At 46.0% G+C, this 27,026-nt stretch overlaps 2 protein-coding genes across 15 annotated transcripts in view; both read right to left on the minus strand.

The window, feature by feature from the left end:
• The window catches only part of MTF1 (metal regulatory transcription factor 1), a 39,917-nt gene extending 28,802 nt beyond the window's left edge, over positions 1-11,115 (minus strand). For 2 of the 5 annotated variants that reach the window (XM_036848035.1, XM_036848064.1), the window contains exons 1-2: positions 10,419-11,115; positions 8,183-8,641 (exon numbers count right to left, since the gene is read on the minus strand). In XM_036848035.1, the coding sequence (XP_036703930.1) occupies positions 8,183-8,590 (408 nt within the window). In that variant the 5' untranslated portion in view covers positions 8,591-8,641; positions 10,419-11,115. Of the gene's footprint in view, positions 1-8,182; positions 8,642-9,794; positions 10,060-10,418 lie in introns of all 5 variants that reach the window. The other 3 variants (XM_036848050.1, XM_036848044.1, XM_036848057.1) reach the window with 3 other exon arrangements.
• A 797-nt stretch (positions 11,116-11,912) lies between these two features.
• Positions 11,913-27,026, minus strand: part of INPP5B (inositol polyphosphate-5-phosphatase B) — a 43,375-nt gene continuing 28,261 nt past the window's right edge. For 6 of the 10 annotated variants that reach the window (XM_036871294.1, XM_036871285.1, XM_036871275.1 and 3 more), the window contains 11 exons: positions 26,133-26,244; positions 23,569-23,678; positions 22,623-22,758; positions 21,018-21,128; positions 19,944-20,106; positions 18,866-19,101; positions 16,692-16,805; positions 14,832-14,916; positions 14,334-14,461; positions 13,003-13,114; positions 11,913-12,757 (listed from right to left, as the gene is read on the minus strand). In XM_036871294.1, the coding sequence (XP_036727189.1) occupies positions 12,642-12,757; positions 13,003-13,114; positions 14,334-14,461; positions 14,832-14,916; positions 16,692-16,805; positions 18,866-19,101; positions 19,944-20,106; positions 21,018-21,128; positions 22,623-22,758; positions 23,569-23,678; positions 26,133-26,244 (1,423 nt within the window). In that variant the 3' untranslated portion in view covers positions 11,913-12,641. Of the gene's footprint in view, positions 12,758-13,002; positions 13,115-14,333; positions 14,693-14,773; positions 14,917-16,691; positions 16,806-18,865; positions 19,102-19,943; positions 20,107-21,017; positions 21,129-22,622; positions 22,759-23,568; positions 23,679-26,132; positions 26,245-27,026 lie in introns of those variants that run through there. The other 4 variants (XR_005022155.1, XM_036871317.1, XM_036871335.1 and 1 more) reach the window with 4 other exon arrangements.

Raw genomic sequence — 27,026 nt, forward strand, 5'->3', positions numbered from 1 at the left:
GCTTTCAGAGAACTGATGTTGATTCATAAAGTGTTCTGAGTAGTTCTAGAATAGAGAAGTATTTAACAAGGATGACTGCCCTGTTAAGTCAACAGGTCCAGAGGAGGAAAGGTGAATGAGAGAAGCAAAAATGAGAAAAACACTGGAACTCCAGGAGACAAAAGCTTAAAAAAATTCAGAAGAGAAAAAAGGCTGGGTTTCTGCTGGAGGAAAAAGAAATGAGTCCGAGAGAACTAGATCCTACACACACTAACAGCGTCATTCTCAATAAGGAAAGGGAGCTTCTGATTGTGAGCACCCAGCATCTGAACATTCTTATGAATAAATGATTGGCTTGGCTGCTACAGCTGTAGGAGCTGCCCTTTCCTTCCCATCACTAGGGACTTCCCATCCCTCTCCCCAGTACCAACTCTGTTTCCACACTGGCAGTGATCTCCTTTCTCCCACTCCATAATGTACAACCAAAGAGCTCGAAGTAGAAATGGAAGAGCCCTGCAGTGACCTCCACTGCCCATCTCAGAGCTGAATTCACATAGCTGCTCCCACACCTCAATCCTTTACCCTTACAGAACTAATGTCATCCATCCTGTTGCCCCTGATTTCTCAGCCCTTTTCATGGCTAATGGGTTTCAGTGTCTGATTCTCCTCTCTGTCTTCGCAAAGGTGGTGTGTATCACAGAAAAGCACAAAGTCCTCAGTTCAAATCTCAGCTCTACCACTTGCTAGTTGTATGTTTCTAAGCCTCCGTTTTCTCATCTGTAAAATGAGAGCTAACAGTACCTATTTTATAAGATTAGTATGGAAATACAAGACTATCAGAGTCCCTAACACAGTGCCTAGTACACAGCAGGCACTCAGCAGGATGCTAACCATCTAACCCTCTTGCCACTGTCACTGCCAGCCTAACAGGAGTCCTCATTCTTTAGCTGTAAGAGTCCTCAGCTTATGAAGTAAGTAAGTCATGGGAATGTAATGTACAGCATGGTAACTACAGTTAATAATACTGTATTGTATATTTGAAAGTTGCTGAGAGAGTAGATCTTAAACTTCTCATCACGAGAAGAAAAGGTTGTAACTCTGCGTGGGGATGGACGGTAACTAGACTTACAGTGGTGATCATTTGGCAATATATACAATTACTGAATCATTATGTTATATAGTGTTATATGTCAATTTTATCTCAATTGAAAAAAATTAAGAATAATATTGAAAAAGAGCCCCCAGCTTTGCCTCGTGCCCCAACTGCCCACCATGGAAGTAACTTTCGGGGGCCTGCTGCTACGGAAGGCCGAGATGTCCAAGGCAGCAGAGCATGAGCGTGGAAGGTTACCTGTGGCAACGGCTGCACCTAGAACCCCTCCAGCGGGACTACCAACATGTTCCCCTTGTAAAACACGGTTCAAAATGGTGGGTCACATTCCACAGCTGTATTAATATGACAGTTCAGCAAATTAGGGGTCACTGGGTTCCAGGGAACCCAAACACAATTTATAACCCTGTTTTAGGAGAAAATGCTTCCCAAAGAGTTCCTAACAAAGACAATTTTAACCTTTTCTTTAACAGAATACCTCCTTCCATACCTCCTTCAAGAACTATGTGGGCCTACGAGGAAGAGAAAGTAAATGAACATTCACCAAACCAGACCAAACCACCATGCACCAGACACTATGCTAAATGTTTTATGCATCCCGTTACATATTTATAAATGAATAAATCTCAGTTCACCGTCACGAAACGCAACGGGATATTTTCATTTCAATTTTACAAAAGGGGAAACAGAGCAGCTTACCCAAGGCCACACTGTATATACCAGAACAAAGATGGAACCTAGGTCTAAATTATCCCTGCGCACATCACAGAAGAAACAATTTTAAGAATAAGCTTGATTTAAATAAGAGAAAAACATTAACATTTGGATTCTTTCTCCAATGTCCTACCACAGCGAAATTTTAGCAATACTCAACAGGTACAGCCTATGTAAAATGTAAATCTGAGAACTGTTATTCCTGCAGCATTATGCTGGAAAACTAGTATGAACATAAAACCACCCTTGTCCCTTTTCCAAGCCAGTGGGCCTCAGTGATGGAAATGCTGAATGCTGCACAGAGTATGTGACACACATGCAGGCATACAGGGGACAGCGCTCAAATGGCTTGTCTGCTGGTAAACAGAAAATGCTTCCAGCCCTGGTTTCCTACCGAACCTCGCACATACAGCCTCTAGCGGTCTCCCTGCTAGACTCCCCTAGAGTCCCTCAGTGCACGGATTATTTCTTTGTTCTTCCTGGTATTTGACAAATGTAGATACTCAATAAGCAAAAGCTTGTGGAAAGAATGAATGGATCCTTAACACTAGCATTTCAAGCAGAAACAGTCTCTGTCCTAGTTCTGAAGGGCAATTCCGTGGGTATTCAGAAGGGAACCTGTAAAGGAATATAATCACTGTGTGCAAAGACTAAAAGTGGGTGGGTCCCCTCTGCAGAGTCAGCAACAACCTGGTTTGTCTGAGTGGATCCTTCCACTGCCTGAGGGATTGATAATGAGGAATGAGATTGGAACTGGGTCTCCCAAGGTAAAGGGCACATTGCAAAAAGGCTCTGAAACACTGGAGTCAAATTTTCCCCCTTATTTTTATACTTAAAATTTGTCACACTAAAAAAACCAGACCCCTTGGAATGTCACTGACCAATGTAGCAAGCAGCCTAGTTCATAAAGCATCACTGTAACTGTGCTTCTTGGTAGAAAAAGCGATTCTCTCCCAATCAATACACTGGAATACTCTGATGCATCATGAAGAGCATATTTGGTATGTGATTCCTGGGCTTCTTCACACTTCTTGGCCAACCATGCAGCAGAAAAGTGCAAGATCAGTTGGTGGGGCGGGGGGGAACGTTATGTTCACCGATGTGGTTCAGACAGAGGTAGATGAACAGATAACCTAACAGTCCTGGAAAGGTCTCAGGAAGGGCACAGATGCAAGAAAGTTTGGGAAACCATCGACTGCATGAACTGACTAAAGGAAATACAGCTCCTTAGAAATACAGCTGAGTAGAAAGGTTTTAAAAGAGCAATGCTTAAGAATGCTGATCCTGGACTTCCCTGGTGGCGCAGTAGTTAAGAATCCTCCTGCCAAGGCAGAGGACATGGGTTCGAACCCTGGTCTGGGAAGATCCCACACGCCACGGACCAACTAAGCCCACAAGCCACAACTACTGAAGCCCGAGTGCCACAACTACTGAAGCCCACACGCCTAGAGCCCGTGCTGCACAACAAGAAGCTACCGCAATGAGAAGCCCGCGCACTGCAATGAAGACCCAACGCAGCCATAAATAAATTAATTAAAAAAAAAAAAAAGAATGCTGATCCTCAGCAAAATGACAATGTTTTGATTTGAGAGTTTTCAAAGCTACCAAATCAACAGGCAGACAGTAGTAAAGTAGCAAGTTCAAGAGTAAGACATGTGCAATTTGAATGGGAATGACCAGTGGCCCTGCGGAAGGAGAAGACAGCACCTGTAGCAAGGTTCTGGTTGGTTTATTTTTGCACACGACAAGCATGAGGGAAAAAAATGAAGTAATAGGTAAGCCAACCACACACTATAGGAAACAATGGAACAATCAAGGGTAAACAGGAAAATCAAGCTAAAATCTGACTCTGAAAATAAGCTGCTTCGGAAGCCAAGAAGACTTAACTAGTTATCAAATGATCTGATTTCTCAAGAGTAACACCTGGGCGTAGAGATGGAGAAAAGACCAAGTTTTTGTTTTTCTGGGTTTTCTTTAAAGGTGGGGGTGGGGCAATGTAAAGAAATCATGAAGAGTGTTATCAAATAGTCATAAATACTGGCCTCTTCAGGCCAATTAAATGGATTTAAATGCCAAAAAATAAAATAAAATAACACCTCTGTTAAAACAAAAGCTACACGTCTGTTAAAACAAAAGCTACGGTTAAGATGGTGCTTCAGGAAGGCGAGTCTCCTGAATGCCTGGTCATTTAGCAAAATTTTCAAAGGCTGAAAGCCACTGCTGCTTCTCCCTCAATCCCCAACCAACCCTGCAACTAATGATTTCAAAAATAGTTTCTAGAATCTTCCGTGTAGGTCTCATGGATAGAATGGGAAAATGTGGTGAGAGGGAAGTAGAGTGAGCTAAATCCACGGTGACTGAACAAGGTGCTTACATGTGCCCTTGACCTTGTCCTATTACATGATTATCAAGGATCAGAAGACATGAGTGGTAAACCAGGCTTGCAAGTAGGACGAAGTGGGAAAGTGACAGCTCATATCACTGACTGCATAATCATTCCTTCTCTACCATCTCCTCCTTTTCTGCCTAGATCAGCATTTCCCAAAATGTGTTCCACAAAACACTGACCGTGGAAATAAGACCTGAAAAATGGTTTCCCAAGTTCAAAATATTTGGAGAATTCTGCATGTCCTTCCTTCTTAGTTATTATCAAAAGCTCTTGAGAAATCCCATACTAATAAGCAAATCTCTGTCTTGATTTAACTTTATGTTTCCCAAACATCTGCTCTTGAAACACTCTCACATAGTAATCATTAACTGAGGATGGCCCAAAGTTTAGGCCCTAAGCCATGTTCAAATTTCCTCTGCTAAAAAAATGATCCAGTCCCCTAGACTTACTACCGCCTCATCACTCTTCTTCCTCCAACTACCCTATTAGAAAAAGAAAAGAAAAAGTTGATGCTTCCTGCCTCCTGTTTCCTCACTGCCCACTCACTTCTCCATCGCTGGACATCTGGCTTCAGCCTCCAGCGCTCTAGCGCAAGTCTTCCCATGAGGTGATCAATTGCACAAGCAGCAGAACTAACGGCTCCTCTTCGGCCCCTCAATCCCTCTGCAGGGTCACAAGGGAATATTCACACTTCTTAAATCTCTCTTCCCTCAGCTTCCACAGCACTGCGTTCCACCCAACCCTGGGACTATGGGAACTCTGGTTCCTCTTTCTCTTTCCAACCCTTCAATTCTCAGAACAATTCTTACTTCTCCCTTGGGTTATTTGCCCACAGTTTGAACTACTGCTCCTTCATGGATCCGCAATTCTAATCCCCAGCCACTTACTCGACTTCAGGTCCACATTTCCAAAGGGCTTCTCAACTTGTTCACGTTGCTCTTCCCCAAGGACTATACATTCATTATACTCCGACCATCTCATCAATTTCCCCACCAAACATTCTCCTCTTCCTGTCTTCTTGATTCCTGTTGTGGAATCACCATTCATGGAGGGCGAGGAGGACAGGAGAGTCGGCCGCTTTCTCCTCAGCAGGCACAGAGCACTCTGAATGAGCCTCAAAGTACCTATCACAGTGGACTTGAACTACTTAACTCACTACTGAGATCGGAAGCTCCATCAGTCACCCATGTGGCCCCTGTGCTAAGAGACAGAAGAAACTCAACACGCTTGGAAAAACGGATGAATCCTTTGAGTCAGACCCAATTCATGGCTCATTCTTCAAACTCCAATAATATACCAAGTTCTCTTATACTTCAACAAAAGCTCTGGATTCTTTCCACACCATCCTTCATCAGACTCAAAGGAAACCCCAAACCTAAACTGCAACTATCTCCTAACCAGGCAATCAAGCTGCCACGGCTACCAGAGCAACCTTTCTAAAATACCACTCTAACCACATCACTCCTTGGCTCAGACACCTTCAGTGTATTTCCAGAATACAGCCCAGGTCCCTCTGCATGCTGTCACTGACTTCCATGTCTGAGTCTCTGCTGTACTTCCATCCTTCTCTGCTACAACTCCCTATGTTCTAGACTAAGGGTAGTCAGGGTAGCCCACTGCCTGTTTTGTAAGTAAAATTTTATTGGAATACAGCTAACTGACATTTGGGGCCAGACAATTATTTATGTGTTGTAGGGAGCTGTCCCGTGCACTGTAGATATTTTACAGACCTTTGGTCTCTACCCACTAGATTCCAGTAGCACTTCCCCAGTGCGACAACCAAAAATGTCTTCAGATATTGCCAAATGTGTCTCCTGGGGGACAAAACTACCCCCAGCTAAGAAACACCATTCTAGAGATTTCCAAGTGCCAGCTAACAGTAGGATGTTGTTGCTAATAAAATACAGACCATATCACAATTGTAGTACAGTGTCCAGATGAAGAGATAAAGAGTCGCACAGTACTCAGTGCCAGTTGACTCACACTTGTGAGACTGTGCTCAATTACAAATTTTAAGGACTTTGGAAAACTGGAACTTGTACAATCAAAGGTGACCAGGCTGATGAGAAACTAGAGGAAAATGTCGTAAGAGGAACATTTAAGTAAATGGAGATGTCGAGCCTGCACAGGAAAAGATGTAGAGAAACCCATGATCTTCAATTACCTGAGGGGTTGTCGGGTGGGAGGAAGGTTTAGCTTGCTGCTCAGAAAGGAAGCACTGGGGGCTTGCCTGGTGGCACAGTGGTTAAGAATCTGCCTGCTAATGCAGGGGACACGGGTTCGAGCCCTGGTCCGGAAAGATCCCACATGCCGCGGAGCAACTGAGCCCGTGCGCCACAACTACTGAGCCTATGCTCTAGAGCCCGTGAGCCACAACTACTGAAGTCCGTGCACCTAGAGCCCATGCTCCGCAACAAGAGAAGCCACCGCAATGAGAAGCCCGCGCACCACAACGAAGAGTAGCCCCCGCTCGCCACAACTAGAGAAAGCCCGCGTGCAACAACAAAGACCCAACGCAGTCAAAAATAAAATAAATAAATTTTAAAAAAAAGAAGAAAGGAAGCACTGGGACCAGTGGGCAGCAGCTGTAGGCAGGCAGATTTTGGCTGCATACGAGCAAAAGCTTTCTAACAATCAGAGCTGGCCAACAAACTCTGTATTAGGCTGGACTGTGAAACACTGTGCTCTCATCGTTCTGTAAGTGTTCAAGCAGAGACCAGAGGCATTGGTGTCGGAGATGCTGCAGAGAGATCCCTGCATGAGGTGGGAGGTAAGACAAGATGGTCTCACTAGGGTTCCTTCCAGCTCTGAGGTTCCAAGGCTAGCAAAGGAAAACCAAATGCCACGAAAAAAACGATTCTCCCGTTTCAAGACCTGAATTACAGCAAAAGAGAAAAATATTCTGCTAAACAATTTACCCAGTGGCTGTTTGGTAACATCTTACATTTAGTCCCTGGCATTGCAACTACCAGGGATCGGTTTTTTTCCTAGTTGACCTGCAATTAGCTCCCGGATAATGTATATCACTACCTTTAAACCACATCTTTTACTCTGCTAATTATCACCCTTAGTACAATCTGTACAATGCTTTACAGTTTTCGAAACATTGTAATACGTGTTACCTTACGCACATTAGCTAAATATGAGCACGAAAACTTCTTTTAGATAACCTGCTCTCATTTACTGCCTCCTGCCCGAGTTTCTTACAAAAGAAAGCTAGCCTTGGGCTTCCCTGGTGGCGCAGTGGTTAAGAATCCGCCTGCCAACGCAGGGGACACAGGTTCGAGCCCTGGTCCGGGAAGATCCCACATGCCGCGGAGCAACTAAGCCCGTGCACCACAACTACTGAGCCTGCACTCTAGAGCCTGCGAGCCACAACTACTGAGCCCGAGTGCCACAACTACTGAAGCCCGCGTGCCTAGAGCCCGTTCTCCACAACAAGAGAAGCCACCGCAATGAGAAGCCTGAGCACTGCAACGAAGAGTAGCCCCCGCTCGCTGCAACTAGAGAAAGCCTGCACGCAGCCCGCACGCAGCAACAAAGACCCAACTCAGCCAAAAATAAAAATTAATTAATTAATTTAAAAAAAAGAAAGCTAGCCTTTATTATCCATTAAACTTTCACTAATAAAGTATAGTCCAGCAAATACTCATCTCTCCAAAACAAGTCATCTTTACACAACTCAGAGATAAGCCAAATCCAGTTATTTCCACATCAGAGACGTGGATTTACCTCAGTGAAGTGTCTATTTTATTTATGATCTGGGGAAGAAATTTGCAATTTAGTTTTCCCAGATTTCAATGCGGCCATACACACCAAAAGTTCCAGAAAGCAGTCACAACAAAAAACATGAAGCATATACAGTAAGGAAAGCCATTGTAGGTCCTAATTCCAGGGGCTCCTATACTCCCTGGCTGAAACTGCTGATAAGAGTTGTGTAAGGACTTCCCCCAAAGCCAAACTGGGCCTTCACCCACTGCTTTACTTACTTCTTTACGTTTCGTTTCTGGACATTCCGACTGCAGTGTGAGGGTTGCACCTTCGATATTTCTTGGCATGGGCGTGGAACCAGGGTTTATTGTTAAATGAATCTGATCTGGTGAGATAATGTGTTGCACATAACCCTGGGACATTGCTTCATGATCTATTAGATGAAAGCCCTCTTCACCCCCCACTAGAAAAGGCAAGTGTTCTCCGCACTGTCCGTCGTCATCGTCGTCTTCCAAAGTGCCAGGATCCTGCTCGATAAGAACAGTTGTCCTATCATAAACAGTTCCAGATGAGGAAGGCACCAGTCCGTTCTTATCCACAAACCTGAGCATCTTGTCATCGGGGGTCAGCTCATCTTCCTCTACCTCAAAGTAGCTGATGCTGTCGTCTGGACTGTGTTCCCCCATGGTTCAGTCGTGCTCAGCCCAATTGTGAGAAATGGAAAGGTAGTGACCTGTCTGCAACAGAACAAAGCCAGAGTCAGAGTCATACCATAGGACCCAGGGACCTCCTCAGCAATCACAGGGCTGTTTTTTCCTCTTGTTTCAAGAGCAGGACAAAGTAAATGAAAAACATCTTCCTTGGGACTTTTTTTTTTAAGTTTAAACCCATCAAGTCATTTTGAAGGAAAAACAATGTCTTTTTTAATAAATTGAAGTAATGGGAATTCCCTGGCGGTCCAGTGGTTAGGAGTCCACGCTTTCACTGTTGAGGGCCCAGGTTCAATCCCTGGTCAGGGAACTAAGATCAGGCAAGCCACTTAGCACGGCCAAAAAGAATTTTAAATAAAAATAAAAATAAAAAATGGAAGTAATAAGTAGCAGCTTATAAGACCTTCCAAATGTGCCTTACTGCCAAACACTGTGAAGGCTGGTCAAAACACTTAAGGGGAAATAGGGGCAAACTGTTTCAAGGCTGAGTTGCTATAAATCTTAAAGTAAGGGAACTCCACCTAAATATCCCCCAAATCAGACCGTGAGGCAGTAAGTCTATGCTGGAAGGAGTAGGGCTTTGGAGGCAGGGTCACCTACCCACAAATCCCGGCTTCACTACATACTACTTGGGTAACTTTCTGTGCCTCACTTTTCTCATATGTAAGGTGGAACTGGTAATTCCTGTTCTCAGGAAATTGCTGTGCAGAGTAAAAGACATAATGTATGTTAAAGCACAATGTCTGACAACAGTAGAGGAATCAAGTGTGAATTTGTTCCCTCCTTCCGAGAACAGATGTTTCAGCTTCTGGGTAGTGGGGCTAATCCCTAATCAGGCATATCTAATGAGGATCACTTTATCTATTTATCTCCTAAAACAATCTGGTGTCCACTAGAAGCTATGCTTTATAGTGTGCTCTCTGCAATGAGGGAATGATGAGTCTTATTTTTGTTTCTACTGCCCCTAGCACAGTACACTGACACGAGGAGTTCAGGATATGTCAGTTAAATGAATGAAAGACCTGCAGATATACTCTCTTGGAACGATAAACTCTCTTGGGAAAAATATCAAATTTGAAGTTTTCCTGTTCTGGAATAGTGATTCTTCTTCTACCTGTAAACACATAGGTTCTACAAACGCGGGTCTGGCAGACATAACAGAGAATTTAAAAATAATCACTTTTAGTTTTCAGTCTGGCTTTGCACTTATCTTTCTCTTCTGCTCCGGATTAGAAAGTGAACCTTTACTCGGTAGGGCGGCTAGACAGAGTGGTAGTTACCAGAGACAGGCCAAGGGATCTGAGCCGGGAGGAACCGGCCCGACCCCTTGCTCTGGCTTACGCAACCCGGTAGATGCACATTTCGCTGCATCTGAGAGGAGAGATAAGAGCACCGGGGGCCCCAGTGGGCTGCCCCAGCACCACAGGCGGCAACGCGGAGACCAACTGTCCGGAACAAACAAGACCAGGAGGTTTGAGGGTGGCAAACGAGAAATACAAACGGAGCACCCTTGAAAGGAGGCTGGGAAAAGGAACCTGTCTGGGATAGTCCCCAGTCCAGGGCTACACGGAAGACCCCGAAGTCAGGCTGGGGGGCTCCAAGCCGGGCGAAGAGGGGCAGGGTCCGGATCTCCATGGAAACAGGGGAGGGGGGCTGGATACCCATCCCCATGGAAACGGAGGAGGGGTGGGGTCCCTACGGTGACCGGTCTGGGGTCCCTACTGGAAAATGCTTCAGGAGGGAGCCTAAGTCCCGCGCCCCCGGGAGGTCCCCAGCCCAGGCCGCGTCTGATTTCGCCTTTTACCTCCGCGGCTCCCGGCAACGGCGGCGGCGGCAGCAGCTTCTCCCCTCCCCAGCGGCACCATGATTGCCCCCACCTTCCCTGAACGTCACTTCCGCTTCCGCTTTCCGGAGGAAGGAGGAGATAGTGGCTCCGCCTCTCCCTGACGCTTCTGGTTGGTTTAGTCGGTGTGGGGGCTGAGCTCGAGCCTCCAATTGGCGAGCGGAAGGGGCGGGACGGGGTGGGCACCAAGGAGACCTCGCGGGGCCACGAGTTCGTCCAGCGCGGGGCAGCGCCCGCCTAGTCCTCCGCCTGGGGGCGGGGGGGAGTTGCCTGCTGGGAGTCGGGGCTCGGCTCTAGAGGCACCAGACGCAAGGAAGAGTGATCAGACCCCCGGCCACTAATCCAAAGTAGCCCCAGCCCGGCTTGCGCTCCCCTCACCTTAGCAGCCACAACCGCAACGGGAAGGACCCCAGTTAGCTGCCGAATTCGTACCCGGACCGCAAGGGAGAAGCCTGGAAGGCTGTGACATTCTGGGTTTCTCCTTGTGGCCCCAGCTTCCCCTCCTCACCTAACAAAGTTAATATGGGCAGGAGGGTCCCAGTAAGGAAGATTGGACCCAAATGGCAGAAATGGGGAGTATTCCAAGCCTGGCCGGAGGACGCCACCACCTCTTCTCCGCTTCACAGCCTCGCTTAAGACGCCCAACTCCCTTCTTCCTCACACCCCTGCCGAGGCCGTCTCTCCCGGCTTTTTCCCCTGCAGAGGACTGTCGGCTTCCATGGAACTCGTGCCCGGGCCAGGCAACGCCACCTACTGGCCATTCTTTCTTTAACCGTTCACATTGTCATCCTACCGGCCGGTATCTAAATCACTTACACTGCCAAGGAGTAGTGGTGATCCAAGAAGCGATTTTGTATGTGCCTTTACTCTGCTCCTGACTTGTAAATATCTAGCTGTCAGAACCTCTTAGCAGCCGCTGCCATTTCCCCCATAAGCTATTTCTCTAGAATATTCAAAGTGGGACAATCCTCAGAAACTAGATCAGGGGTCAAGGGGTTGGGGCCATGCCTGTACTATCTCTTGCTTGAAAAAGGTAAATAGTGGCTGTTATCACCAGACTGCCAGGCAAATATCTCTCTGGCCCCTGACCAGCTGCCCCAGTGCTTTTTTTAAAAATTTATTTTATTTTATTTATTTGGCTGCGTCGGGCCTTAGTTGCGGTGCATGGGATCTTTGTTGTGACGAGCGGGCTCTTCGTTGCGGTGCACGGGCTTCTCTCTAGTTGCGGCATGCGGGCTCCAGAGCACGCGGGCTCAGTAGTTGCGGCGCGCATGCTTAGTTGCCCCGTGGCACGTGGGACTTTAGTTCCCCGACTAGGGATTGAACCCGCGTTCCCTGCGTTGGAAGGTGGATTCTTAACCACTGGACCACCAGGGACCACCCTGCCCCAGTGCTTAAGCCACAAATGTCCAGCTGCTGAGAGCTGCCATTTCTTAAAAGATAAAAGCAACCAACCACTGTTAAAAATACATTTATCATTAAAATATATTACACATATAAGAGAGGGGATGCATTATATACAGTTTGGAGGATTTGTTGGCCCAGAAAATTCCACTTGTTTCACCAGAACACCAATTTCTTCAATATTTTCATTTTCAAGCCACTGCATTGCCCTCGGAGGCTGAGTGGCCAGCTCCAGAGTTGTTGAGCCGTATCTGAGTGGGAAGGGGGGTAGGGTTTGCAATATGTGTAAACACATGTCCTCAGACAGAGAGCTGGAAGCATCTGGGGTGGCTGTGGCCTCTTTATCCAGCAGCTTCCATTTGCATTCTTGCCGTCCAACTCATTCATCCTTCAGGACTCCAAAGTTTGTTCAAATATCTGATCATGGGGAGCCCGGCCCAAGCTACAGGGAAGGCACTATATGCCCTGGAGGCAGGTTGAGTGAGCACAAGAAGTACAGTTGTTTAAACATTAAAAAAAAAAAGATCTATCTGTTAAATAACTAAATTTGAATGCTGAATGTCAGTTTTATTGTGGTGGATTTCCCGTCATGTCTTCACAACTCGCAGCAGCATTGAGTGTGACAGTCATGGTGGGGAGGGCAGTCTGGGCTCAGGAAACAGGCAGCTGCCACTCTGGCATCCCAGTGGGCTCACGTGCTCTTAGGGCAGCTCTGGAGCTGAAACAGGTGGGGCTGGTAATTGGCTGCCTCAGGCAGAATAGGAGAGGAGATGGACAGGCTCAGGGTGAGTTGCAGAGGAACTGGTGAATAAATTCTTGAGCCTTCTTCTTCTCTGCCACTTCAAGCTTTTGGTGACCAGCTGGGTTTCGAAGCAGTAAGCTACCAAATATGCTAGCTGTATGAAAAACCCAGAAAACATATGATTCAGCAAAAGAAGTACTACTTATTCTCGTGTTCTTAGGAGTGGGGAGGGGTGCCCCAAAGCAGTACTTTCTGCTTTAAAATAACTATTCGAGGGTAAACTTTGCCCAGAGCTTGAGATTTTAGTTCTACTGCAGTGGACTTGGGACCTTCCTCAACCACATTTCTCTTAATGAGTCAGTTTGCAGAGATGCTTTCCACACACACTTGGCAGCTCACCTAGAATATTACCATCCAAATGATTTTTTGCTGAATTTTTCAGCAGTTCTTGCAAAAACGCCATCAAGTAGATGAAGACATTTCTGTGGCACGCGGGAAGGGTAGCAATGACCTGAAACAGGGAGAACTGGGATTGTCTTTTCGTTCATTCAATCGTTTCTCAAGTGCCTGCTATATTCCAGGAACTGAGTACATGATCGGGTACATGAGTAGTAAGACTGTACACTGAAAACCTTGATCACTTGTCACAGGTGCCAAAACAGAAGCATAGATCAAGCGTTACATGAATTTAGAGGTCAAACTTCTAACTGCACGTTCTCAAAAGACTTAAGAGAACCGAAAACATTTTAGTTGCGTCTTGAATAGAAGAGAAGATGGCACTTGCAGAGGTAAGGACTAGGGCATTTAGGGCAAAAGAAAGTGTAGAAAAAGGCAAGGTAAGGAAAACAGTGAGATAAGAAGAGAGAACACATCGTGAGAAGTCTATTTTGGCAGGAGCACAACTGTTTGAACAGGCCCTAAGCTTGGAAGGGCTGATCAGGCTAGAATTCAGTGAGTACTCTGGCTATCTGCATTTCAGAATTGGTTGGGAAGCCTGTACAAAATATATCCCAAAAGAGATTTTGAGGGACCTCCCTGGCAGTCCAGTGGTTAAGACTCCACGCTTCCACCACAGGGGGCGCGGGTTCGATCCCTGGTCGGGGAACTAAGATCTCGCATGCCAAGTGGTACAGCCAAAAAAAAAAAAAAGAAGAGAGAGATTTTGATTCAGTGGAGGTGGGGGGTAAGGCTCTGGATCATGTATTGTTAGCATGTTTTCTAGATTATTCTGCTATGGCAGGTTACATATGTGAATGACTAGACTAGATCATAAAAAGTCCTGAACATTTGTTTAAGAAAATCCTTAACTGGCAGTGGAGAGCGTTTCTGACCAACAGTGACATGACAAGAGCTTTAGAACCCAAAATCTAATGGCAGTATGTAAAACAAATCAGCAGAGGGAGAGCATGAATGCAGGGTCCTGAACCAAGGAAAGCGGAACTAGAATGGAAGAAAGAAGACAAGTGACAGAGCAAGGGGACCGAGCGTGTGGGAGGTGAGGAGAGGGGGAGTCAGAAATGACTCAGGTTTCTGGGTTGAGTCACTGGAATTAAGGTGATGCCATTAAAAGGAAAAGGGACATGAGGGGAAGAACGGATTTGGGAAGGAAGGACTTGGAGTCGAGTTTCTAAGACACTGCATTTGGGGGATGGTGCCCACTTTGTTCCCTCGGGCCCCACGAGACCCGGGGCTGCAACATGAACACGCCGATGCTCCACGCTTCCCCTCACCTGTTTACTTGCTGTGAGGTTGCCAGAACACTCGAAGCAGTTGTGGTAGACGCTGTAACAGATGACGGGCTCTGGCAGGCTCTCCAGGAAAAGCAGCAGGGCTTCGGCTACGGAGTGATTGCTAGCAGCTTTGGGCCCATCGTTAAGGAACAGGGGATGCCGCTGCCATGGTCATGGTTAGGAAGAGCCCCAGGAGCCAGCATGTGCCAGAGTGATGCCTGCCCAGCCAGGCTCTCTGCTTGGAGCTAGGATGCCAGGCTGACATCTTGATGGGGCCAAGCTGCCTGTCAGCTTCGCCGGGCCCTCCTGAATTCCTGCTATACTGGTTGCTTAAAGTTGTAAAGTCTTCTCTATACAAACTTTAAGTAAGAAAAACATAACAGCTGAGGACACAATATCTGACTTTGAGCCTTAAAATATCATCCTTTCCTTTTGCTCACCTCTCTTTCTCATATTCACAAACATACACGCGTGCGTGCATAAACATCTGAAGGATACAGAGATTATCAATCATTCCACTATCCAAACAGTCCCTGATATGCTCAAATTCCAACCTCAGGCCTGGCTGCTGAAACAGATCTTCCTGGAAAAGGGAAGAAAGTCACAAAATAATTCTATTTTCAGAAAAGCAGCAATGATTTCCTGACCTAGAAATATAATCACCAGCAGGGTACAAAAGGGGGCAGCATGGTGAGGCCTTTGAATCACCCCAGTAGACAATGTGATGTAGGCTGATGTGGCTAATTCATCTTGCAGGCCTTCCCAGCCATGCTCCCACAACAGGTCTTGAGCACAAGACATCTATTATAAGAGAATTCCCTGGTGGTCCAGTGGTTAGGACACCGCGTTTCCACTGCAGGGGGTGTGGGTTTGATCCCTGGTGATCCAACCGAAGGGAAACCTTTAAAGTAGCTACGTTTCCTGCAGTGTTATGGAGGTATTGACCAGAAAGAGAAAAAACTGAAGAAAATATATCATTTATAAGATGGAGAAGGTTAACAAGGCACCTCAGTGCTTTGAGAAAACGAGATTATGGCAATAAAGGTACTTCTATGAGTCCTAGGATCCCTTATACTTGTTTGTTTTATAAAATAACTTAATGTCCTATAACCGTGAACAATAACAATATTATATGCATTGCTCAAAAGTTACACCTGAAAGGAGCTCTGTAGAGAAGGTAGACTAGCATAGTCCTTAAGAATGTGACTTTGGACTTCCCTGATGGCGCAGTGGTTAAGGATCCGCCTGCCAGTGCAGGGGCAGGGGACATGGGTTCGAGCCCTGGTCCGGGAAGATCCCACATGCCACAGAGCAACTAAGCCCGTGTGCCACAACTACTGAGCCTGCGCTCTAGAGCCCGCGAGCCACAACTACTGAAGCCTGCGCACCACAACTACTGAAGCCTGTGCACCTAGAGCCCATGCTTCACAACAAGAGAAGCTACCATCATGAGAAGCCCGCACACCGCAACAAAGAGTAGCCCCCACTTGCCGCAACTAGAGAAAGCCCAAGCGCAGCAACGAAGACCCAATGCAGCCAAAAATAAATAAATAAATGGAAAAAAAAAAGAATGTGACGTCTATAGACTCCCTGGGTTCAAATCCCAATCTTGCCCATCTATCAGCTTTGGGACCCTGATCAAGTTACTTAACATTTCTGGGAATCTGTTTCCTCATCTGAGTACTACTGTGAGAACTAAATGAGGTAGTGCTGTAAAACACTTAGAACAGTGTTTGGGACATCGTAACGCTCAATAAATCTGAGGGGAAAAGTGGAGAGAGAGTATCCTAAGAATGTATGTTGCTCCAAAGTGGCAGAGCTGTGGTAGATCAGAGTTTCTATTTATCTCCCTGGGACCCAGATAAATGAGTCAGTGAAACTGACCAATCTGATCTCAGAAAGCTTGCCCAACCCACTCTAGAAATCAGGCTTCCTGAGTCATGGCCCCGGGAGTTCCACTAGTCCCCTGCCTGTCTGGCTTGTCAATAAGTTAGCCGCCCCTCCCATTCCTAGAAGCTGGCGAGAGTTTCCGCAAAGGAGAGCAGACAGACATCCTGAGAAGGCTCCAGAGGGTTTCCACCTGGGGGACCCCAGAGGACCGGGGAGGGAACATGCTGTGCTGGGAAAGCCCTCCTGTGTGAGGCTGCCTCCCCTAGGAGGAATCAAGTGCTGTATGTAATAGCAGGGCCTCACAGGGGTGTGGAACGTGAACCTACTGACCTTCACTCCCCGGGGTAAGAACAGCTTTCCACAGGTTCTGCAGGGGAAAAGCTTTTTATGCCCGAAGTTCTCAGGGCTGATGCTTTTTCTCAAGGCAGCATGGCCTCTGCCAGGTGTGCCCACTTCACCACCACCTACCTGCTGGATGGCATTTCGGTACAGGTAATCAACCATCATCCAGAGCTCTTTGGGGATGTCCATGGGTCTTTCCAACTGGCTCCCATCATCTTCAGTCTGAAGTTGCATCAGAGTCTGAAAAGAAATAAAAAGCATGATCAGAAGGGCTACCAATAGAGCTTCTGCCAGGCTGGCTTCAGGAGAATGCAGGACATGGGGACAGCAAACCCATGGAAGAAGGGAAGCGTTTTGATGTCCCTAAGCAAACATTCAGCAGGTAAAAATGAAATCAGGTGACATGATCAAGGTACAAAGGGTGACTTTTGAGAATCGGGAGTGGCTTATGGCAAGCAGTTTCAATCAGGTGAAATATGCATCATCTTAGAAAAACACCCTGCCTATAGCACTTCACTGTCCAAACCAGAGAAATGGTGTGGTCTGGTGAAAAAAGAACAGAGACGCAGGAATACAAAAACCCAAAAGCAAGGTCCAGGTCCAGGGTTAACTCGCCAGGGACCCATGACAAATCACTCCCCTCACTGGGCCTCTATTTTCATCTATATAATGGAGAGGACAGAGTTCAAGAGTCCCTGAATTTAAAAAATGCAATGGAGGAAAAAGGAAAGCATACGTATTGCCAAAAATCTGCTCCAGACTAGCTCCCTTGTATTAGAATTGTCTCCAGAGGAGCCTTTTATTTATTTATTTTTAAATTTTTATTGGAGTATAGTTGATTTACAATGTTGTGTTAGTTTCTGGTGTACAGCAAAGTGGTTCAGTTATACATATGCATATATTCATTCTTTTTTTTTTTTTGGCCACACCATGCAGCCTGTGGGATCTCAGTTCCCCCACCAGAGATCGAACCTGGGCCCTCAGCAGTGAAAGTGCTGAGTCCTAACCACTGAACCGCCAGGGAATTCCTAATATGTTCATTCTTTTTCAGATTCTTTTCTCATATAGGTTACCACAGAATATTGAGCAGAGTTTCCTGTGTTATACAGTAGGTCTTTGTTGGTTATCTATCTTATATGTAGTAGTATGTGTATGTTAATCCCAAGCTCCTGATTTAACCCTCCCCGCCACGTTTCTCCTTTGGTAACCATAAGTTTATGTTCAATATCTGTAAGTCTGCATAGGAGGCTTTTAGATCTCAGAAAATTTAGTTTAGGATGATAAACCAAATGATGCTTAAAACAGAAAAAGGGGCTTCCCTGGTGGCGCAGTGGTTGAGAATCTGCCTGCTAATGCAGGGGACACGGGTTTGAGCCCTGGTCTGGGAAGATCCCACATGCCGCGGAGCAACTAGGCCTGTGAGCCACATCTACTGAGCCTGCGCGTCTGGAGCCTGTGCTCCGCAACAAGAGAGGCCGCGACAGTGAAAGGCCCGTGCACCGCAATGAAGAGTGGCCCCCGCTTGCCGCAACTAGAGGAAGCCCTCGCACAGAAACGAAGACCCAACACAGCCAAATAAATAAATAAATAATAATTAAAGGTGCTAATAATTTAAAAAAAAACAAAACAGAAAAAGGAATAATATCACAGGCCAGGGACATTCCATCATCTTAGTATCTATGGCTGAGTTTCTCTAATATGTTATTATGAAAGACCGAAAAACATGGCAATAACATTTTGCAGCTTTTCCCATCAAGAGGTAGAGTCTTTCCCCATCCGGAATCTGGGCTGACCTCACAACTTGTTCCAACCAATAAAATATGGCAGAAGTGGTACCATGCGAGTTTTGGAGCCTGGGCCACAAGGAGCCTTACACCTTCTGCTCTCAAACTCTTGCTACCACTTAGGGAAGCCCGGGCCAACCTACTGAATGACGAGAGCCCATGTTGAGAGAGCGGCCCAGTGAGCCGCCAACACCAAGAAAGTGAGGGAGGCTTCCTTGAACCCTCTGGCCATCACAGCTGCCGTCTGACTGCAACCACACAAATGAGCCTGGGCGAGACCAGTAGAAGAGCCACACCGGAAACTCACAGTCATGAGAAGCAATAACTTGCTGCTGTTTTAAACCACTAAAAATATCAGGGAGTCTGTTAAATAGCAATACACAACCGATAGAGTAAGCAAACTCTACGGAGACTAAAGAATCCTCAGGTCCCTGGAAAGGTAGGCACGGGAGTATCTTGTTTGATTGGCATGGCTGCTACACAGTTCTGGATGTTCCCTTGTGGCAGGTAACTCACCAGCTCTCTAACGGTTTCTAGCGGCAGGTCCAAGATTGGCTCCTTCATGTAGCACAACGTGTGAATGGGCGATCCGAAACAGCTAGGCAGGTAGTTCCCAGACACAGACAAAAAGTAATCCTTTCCCCTGTCCAAGTGTAAAACGAGAATGTCCTCGATTTTGTCTTCACCCGAGTTGAGCTTTGTAGCTGTGGTCTTATTTACAAAGAGCTCCAATTCAATCTCAATGGCAGAATCTGAAAAAACACGTAAACGGTAACGCTGGTTGGCAGAAGGCCAAGAGGAAAGGGGGAGAGAAGATGAGCAGGAAGAGGGTGAGGTATACAGGGTTAGGGGAGAAAATAAGAGGTATCAGCCAACCAACAAGAATTTACATGCTCAGCACTCAAAAGACACGTGAACAAGGAGTTTACGGTCCAAGGGGGAATATGAAAACAGTAAACAAGAACATGAATAGGTAACTGCTATAAAACTCGTGTTCTAAGTAGCACAGCTCAAGCTAGAAATGATTAATACAATAAGAAGGCATGGCTCAAAGAGCTTGCCCTGAGCCAGCTCAGATGAAGACACCCTATCCAGTAGAAAATACAGCACGTTATCAGACTGTGAACTGTCCACAAGACAGGCTTAACCCCTCTGCCTCACGGCACTACACAGAGTGCCAAGGAGAAGTTGGGGGCAAGACGCGGGTGGTACATTCTAGGGACAGACATAATTTTTCTGGATGACCACCCTATTACCTTTGCCCACAAGAGCGGACAGTTGAGAGTTGATTATAGTGAGACAGAGGGTGAAAACGGTTCCTCTAACAGCAACACCTGCTTTACAGCACTCCTGTGTCTTCTCTCCCTGCAAAACTGTGGTACATCCACATGACTGAGAATGCTTTTGAAACTGAACTCATGCTCCTTACTATTTTATATTTTATTTATGGATGGTTCATCCACAGGGCTTTGAAAAATGTTCAAGCAGACAACAAAACACTCAGACACAAAAAGCTTATTCCAGGAGAATGAGCAAAGATAGGGTAGGGTGTTCCCCAAACCAGCAACCAGGAACCTGGGAACGGAGGCCTTACCTGGCAGGAGGAACCCTCGGCTGGGGTTGGCCCTCAGCCACTGCTTACAGTAAGACACTTCGTCAGGCTTGTTGATGAATTCAAACTGACACGGTACTTGTCCATTCCGAATGGTAAAGGACTCTACCTGCAGCTGCATGTACTTCACGTTCTGAAAACAGAACTGGGAACAAGCCAGGACCAGTCAGACCAGTGCCCTCTCCGTGGCAACCTGCCTAGCCACCCCAAATGGGCAATCCTTGCCCTTGCTGGAAAGAAAACAAAGGACCATCTCTTTCAAATCATGTTTCTGCTTTTAAGTATTTACCTGGGAGGTCACAGCTACCATGAAAGACCAGTTGTCTGTGTTTAACTCAGAAATCCTAAACTCAAAAAACTCATGTTGTTTTATAAATAAATTTCCTAACAGAATCCAAGTTTAAATCTTCTATATGCAAAGACCATATCCAAAACACCCTTCACACATTCCACTCCCAAACATGAAAATCAAGCTCCTCCTTCCAAGTAGCTGGACATCTAGGGCATTAAAAACACCCTCACCATAAGTCCTCATTTAACTGACTTTTTGGTACAGTCAGTTCTGAATGATCTATGCTATGGCACATCTATGAAGCATCTTTAGCCCTAACTTGACTTCTCCCAACGCCCATTACCTTTCCATACTGCCTTCCTTCCCGTCAACTCATACGTACCCAAAATTCTGGACTCAATTTTATCTCAAAGCAAAGCATCAGTAGGAAGACAAACCCAGTGCAAGAACACACACCAGCTATACTAAGATCAAATGAAACACATTTTGGATCCTCTGTGCCTTATTTAACTCATGGATGGCCCACGTATGGGTGAAATATATGAGCCACAAAAGGTTACAGGCTTCTGGTTTAGAAGATCAGGAGGTGAACCAACAACCCCTCTCTTGTCAGCTGGCATCATCAGCCTCACTTTATCTAGAAGCAGCTGATCAAGACTAGAGTCCAGTAGTCTGACAGGTGCCTCTTGGAATTCTGAGCCCCAGCAGGTGAGATTTACGTTCTGTGACGAGAAGAGCCTGATGCCTTAGCACGTCCTTCCTACCTCTCGCTTGGAGAGGGACACAGAAGGAATGTTGTCATTTTCCATCTTATCCAAGGAGCGAACAATCTCCTCCAGAGTCTTCCGATAAAGCTCTTCATTTACGACCCTCACCTGGAAGGGAAAGAGCAGAGACTGAGTGCTTTGGCTTCTGCCCATGTCCTCTTTTTCAGTTTAGAGGACATTCATGGCCTTGGGAAATAGCAGTTGATAGCAAAGCAGAAAGTGAATACTAAATAGATTTAATTAACGAACAAAGAACTCAATTAACAATAGATGTAGAAGGGTGCCCCAGAGGCAAAGCTTCTGGTAAAATCAACTGCTTCCTGATTAGCAGAAAAAAGATGCGGGAGTGAAAGCTTGGTTGGCAGTTCTGCTGGGTCTTACGCCCAGGGCAGAAAGATGCACAAGTGCCTGGCTCTGCTATGCTTGCTGCTGCCAACAGGTCTGCAGTGAGGAGCTTCTCTAGGGCTTTGATTTAAAGCAGCATTTCTCAGGCTTTTTTAAACCTGTATTCCATCAGCCAAGAAGATTTTGTCAGGCCTTCCCTTCCTTATTTTGAATTACAATTTTTGTCATTCTCCAGTAATAAAACCTTACCTATAACATTCATTAGGCTTTTTGCAAACCACCCACACCCTTGTAGATTCTGATGTGCCTCTACCTGCACCCTTGAGAATTGGTAATATAAAGAAACACAGAAGTCACTGAAGAAGAGATACAAATGGAGAGTACATAAATAAAAAGATGTTTACTGTAAATCAACTATACTTTGATTAAAAAAAAGAAAAAATAGATTACAGAAACAGAAAAAAAAAAGATGTTCAACTTCACTAGTAATTAGGAAAGTGTAATCTAAAATAATGGAGTATCTTTCTCTTTTGGCTCACTGGGTCGGCAGAAATTTAAAAGATTGATAAAATCCAGTATTAGCCAGGCTGTGGGAACACAAGCTCATCCAGAGTTGGTAGAAGTGTAAAATGGTAAGGACTGTCGGGAGGATAATTTAGCAGACTCAGATAAATTTAGAATACATTTTTCTTTGAACCACTAATTTCACCTCTAGGAATTTCATTCTACAGAAATATTCACAACGGTACGCAAAGATATATGTGAAGGGTGATCACTATAGCAATGAATACAATAGCAACATTTTGGAAACAACTTAAATGATCAATATATATTGGGGTTCATCCATACTATGAAATATTTTGCAGCCCTTAAAAATAATGAGGAGGGAGCTCTCCCTTTACTGACATGGAAAGATCTCTTAAAACATAGCCAGTGGGGAAAAAAGATGTTCTCAGAACAATATGCATGATATATCTCTTTTACAAAAAGGGAGAAACTTCCTCTATGCTATATATGAATACTGACACACATTTGCATAGAAAAAGGTGTGGAAAGATACAGTCCAAAGAGCAAAGGGGAACCTCCACGTATGTAGAAACATATAGTAGAAGTCTACAAAACAATTATGAATTAAATTTAAACAGCTTCCTCACACTCAAGGTAGGAGGAGGAGACCAGAAAGACAAAAGTGGTCTCAGCTGTGGGAACCAATTCCCTAGAGGACGATGACCACAGAGGCACCAGCTGCCCACCTACCCCGATGTCAAACACTGAGCTGACGGGCTTGTGGTCGCTGGTCTTCAGGGCCATGTGGCTCTGGTAGCTCAGCTGAGTGATGTTCTTCCCTTTCCAGAGGACCCGGTCACACCAGGCGGGAGCACGACACTTCTCGCTGAAACGCAAAGTCCACGCTGGGAACCCTCCCAGGCACAGCAGCGCCCTCACCTGGTGAGCTCCCTGGCTCAGCTAGGGGTGACGGGGCAGTCTTCCAGTCCGTGCAGCTGGAGATCTGAGAAGGCAGGGGCGATTTGGGCCCACTGGGGGGTAATGTGTATCCTGCGGGTATCACCCCGAACAACTGCGAAAGCTCAGAGCCAAAACGCCATTCAGAATGATTCTCCGCCCTCTACTGTCCTATGGGGACCAGGCAAGAGTCACAGCCATCTGAGGGTGAAGGACTCTGTGGTCCTCAAAAGATGGTGGTTAAAACAGGTCGTGAATTCCTACCACCTGGGTTCAAATCCTGTTTCTACGCTTGCCTGCTTGGGAGGCTCTTGAATTTTGGGGGTTTCAGTTCCCCGATCTATAAAATGAGGATAATAAATCATACCTACTTCAATGGGTTACAAGTAAAGTGTATTGAACAGTGCGTGGCATCCCACAGGCACTAATAAAAATATGAACTACTAGGTGAAGGCCAAGTACAAGCTCGGTTTGCTGCAATCATCACCCTAAGCGTAGCTGGAAGGTAAACGAGTCTCAAGAATTCTTATGAAGCAAAGGCTAAGGCAGTCAACAAGATGACGTGCATGAAGGTAGGCTGCTTAATGAACAGATACTAAGAGAATGTTTGACCTGAGTACAAAACACGGGGAAGAAGTGACAGGAAACCTATCTTTTTCTTTAGGTCAATGAGGGCAAGTGCTTCCATAACTTTCTGAGTTTCCATCTGCTCAGCCCCCTGAAGCAACCTCTGACCTACCTGGTATCCCAATCGTCAGAGCCAGTGTCATACTTGTAGGTGGGCTGGAACGTGAGCTCACCCTCGCTGAAGCCTTCGAAGACAGCCTTTGCAGCCACCTGAGCTCTCAGCTACACGAAAGGACGGATGGAAAAAAAAAAATCTCAGGATAACTGCTATTTGATGCATTTTCCCCTCTAACCTGCCTTCCTACGTGATAAAAGTGCATTCCCAGGACTTTGATAACAATAAAAACAAAACAAAACAAAAAAAAAAAAACTCAGGATAATAAGGTCAAACCTTGAATTAGCAGAGGAAAGGAAATCAATCTGGAATCCAATCTGGAATCCGAACTCTAACCCCAAAGGAAAGGCCCATGAGAAAGCTATTCTGTAAGATCTTGAGTTAATTAACTCCTAGGAAGAGAAGCATGCTAACCATCCCTCCACCTGTTATACAGTTTTTAAGGCTCTTTTATAAAAGTGTACCCACCTCCGAGGGGCCTGAGTACCACCTTACTGAGATGTCCCTAGGAGGATTAGGTACCAAAGGACATAGAGATTTTTCTCTTCCAGGTATCAACTGTGCTTCATCTGTGTAGCACAGTTGCTCCAATTATACAGAGGGATAGAACTGCATAGAACAAGGTCTGGAAAGAAACAATCCAAAAAGCAAAGGGGAACTTCCATGTATGTAGAAATATACAGTAGAGGTATACCCAAACCATTATGAATTAAGTTTAAATTTAAATAATTTTTTAAAGGAGTTTGTCAAATCAGTTATATGAACTGGGGGAAGCTCTATGCTTTGGTTTCCCCATCTGTAAAATTTGGACTTATAATAGAATCTGCCTCACAGGATTGTTGCAGAGATAAGCTGTCAGCTTAGAACACTGCCTGACACATTATGAGAGTAACTAGCCCCCTTGTCACTGCAGTGATTCTAAGAGCTCCTTCTCAGCAAGACAGAAACCATAGGTGTTCCCGCCTCCTCCCTGGAGCGCCGAGCTGGCACTGCGTGGACTGGTGAAGAGCTGTCAGCTCCAGCTTTGAGACAGAGTCAGCTATCCAGGGGACAACAGCTGAAAAACCCCAAAACGTGAATCCCTAAAAAAAACTATTCAGAAAAAACATCAGGAAACTTAAAAAATTTAGGTATTAGTGCAAGATGATTCTTAAATGGGTAAATATAGACCGTAAAACCGTCTGGAAAGCAGAGAAACACACAGACTGGGTACTATTACTTAAGGAAAGACCAGAAAAGAAGGCAAGGGGAGGGACTTCCCTGGTGGTGCCGTGGTTAAGAATCTGCCTGCCAATGCAGGGGACACGGGTTCGAGCCCTGGTCCGGGAAGATCCCACATGCCGCGGAGCAACTAAGCTCGTGCGCCACAACTACTGAGCCTGCGCTCTAGAGCCCACAAGCCACAACTACTGAAGCCCGTGCGCCACAACTACTGAAGCCCATGCGCCTAGAGCCCATGCTCCGCAACAAGAGAAGCCACCACGATGAGAAGCCCACACACTGCAACGAAGAGTAACCTCCGCTCGCCGCAACTAGAGAAAGCCTGCACACAGCAACGAAGACCCAACGCAGCCATAAATAAATAAATTAATTTAAAAAAAAAAAAGAAGGCAAGAGGAGATGGTATTGAACTACCAGGGAAATGAGAATGCCACAGTCCAGAAAACAGAGGCAAGAGATAGATAGTTACAGAACAGACTGGGTTAAGGCTGAAATGGGAATTAAAGAGAATAATTTACCAAGGAAAAGAGTGGGAGAGAAAAATGGATCGATAAAGAGATTATTCCGTAAAGAAAGACATAACAGACTTGAGATTTTTTTTTTCCCCCTTCAACTGATCTGCACTGGGGGAAAAATAAAGGAAACAGAAAGATTTAGACTAATGACAATACGAAGATGATTGAAAGGGAGATACAGGCTAAAAAGAACAAGGGCTGTAACACTCTGAACAACTCTGACCACTTGAACAGTTTTGAAATCTATTGAGAGCAGTAGCCTGAAGAAGGTCAGAGAGAAACAGATTTCTCTTGTCCTGGGAAATGGCTTAGTGCTCTGGGAAAGGAACGCTAACCCAAACCATGGTGGAGGAGAGCACGATACAGAACTGCTTCCTGTCGGAAGTGAAGACAGCCATTCAGAAGAAGAGTGGTCATGCACACTGGACAGATCTGGTGAGGAGCAGGGGCAGGGGGAGCAGGAGGCCCATCCAAAACATCAGTAAATCATCTTAAAAATACCAAGTATCTTAGTTATGAGAATAGGCTTGGTTCCCTTTGGGCCCCACCTTGAATGACTGAATGAATGGGCATGCGTGTGAGAGAAAGAGAGCAGCTCTTGCCCCTGGGGGAGACAAGCCTCAAGGGAACAGCCAGGGGGCAGACAACTGTGGGAGAGGGGAACGCAGATGGAAGGAAGGAAGGAAGGAATGATGATGGGACACCAGCTCCTCAGGGAAACCTCCCAAAATGAGAAAGAAGAGGCTGGAGTTGGGCAGCCAGGCTTTTCTGTGCCCTCCCGTGGCGGGACAGCTGCCTGAAGAGGGCCCAGGTGGCCATCGGTACCTGGTCATTCGCATACAGGGTTTGAAAGGCTTTCTCTTCGATGAGCTTTTTCACTTTTTCCACATCCAGCTCTTCTATTCTGTAGTTGAGGTCCCCCAGCCACAAGATCACACTGCGAGGACAGAGCACAAAGGTCACAGGGTTTAGGAGGGACTTCACCGGCTCTATCCGGTGTGCTCCTGACAAAAGGCCCCCAAGGCTCAGCCTCTGGGGAGCTGGGCGGGGAAGGGACTCGGCTACTCAGGGTCTCTTTTCCTCTCACCATCCCATTTAACACCATGTCTAGCATGCTGCTTACTCAATTATCTTGGTCCGAGTTCACTGTAAACAGTCTTGAGTTCTCCTTGACTATTTTATTCTTGTACGGCTGGAAAGATAGTCTAATAAGATCTAAAAGCAAGACAATAATTTACCTCTCTCCCGGGAAGAGGCAAAAAAGGTCAAGTATTGGGAGTCCTGTCAATCACTCAGGGACTCTAGACCAGATGACGCCACGATGCCGCCTCTTGCCTCCACCCACCCTCCAGTGCACAAAACGCACTCGCAGCCTTTGTTTCTGGAGCTGAGTTCCTCTGAAACAAAGCTCAACCCTTCCAGTGGAGTCTGGCTTTAACCACCACCGTATCATTGGTTGGCTCTTTCCGCAGAGCGTGACAGGTATTTTATTACACCTGCTGCTTTGGGAAAATGATGACTGGATGCTCCCAGGCGACATCGCACATCCCATGAAGACCAATACCGCTTTATGTGAAGCCAAGAACCAGGTCATGAGAGAAGCCACGCGGCAGCATACACACACCAAAATGAATGCATCCACGAGCTAAAAGCAGACAAACTGACATGCAAGCTGCAACCTCACAAACTAGGATGCTTCAGGGTCAGCGGAACGGGAGA

This window comes from Balaenoptera musculus, chromosome 1, assembly GCF_009873245.2.
Source record: "Balaenoptera musculus isolate JJ_BM4_2016_0621 chromosome 1, mBalMus1.pri.v3, whole genome shotgun sequence".
Classification (NCBI taxonomy): Eukaryota; Metazoa; Chordata; class Mammalia; order Artiodactyla; family Balaenopteridae; genus Balaenoptera; species Balaenoptera musculus.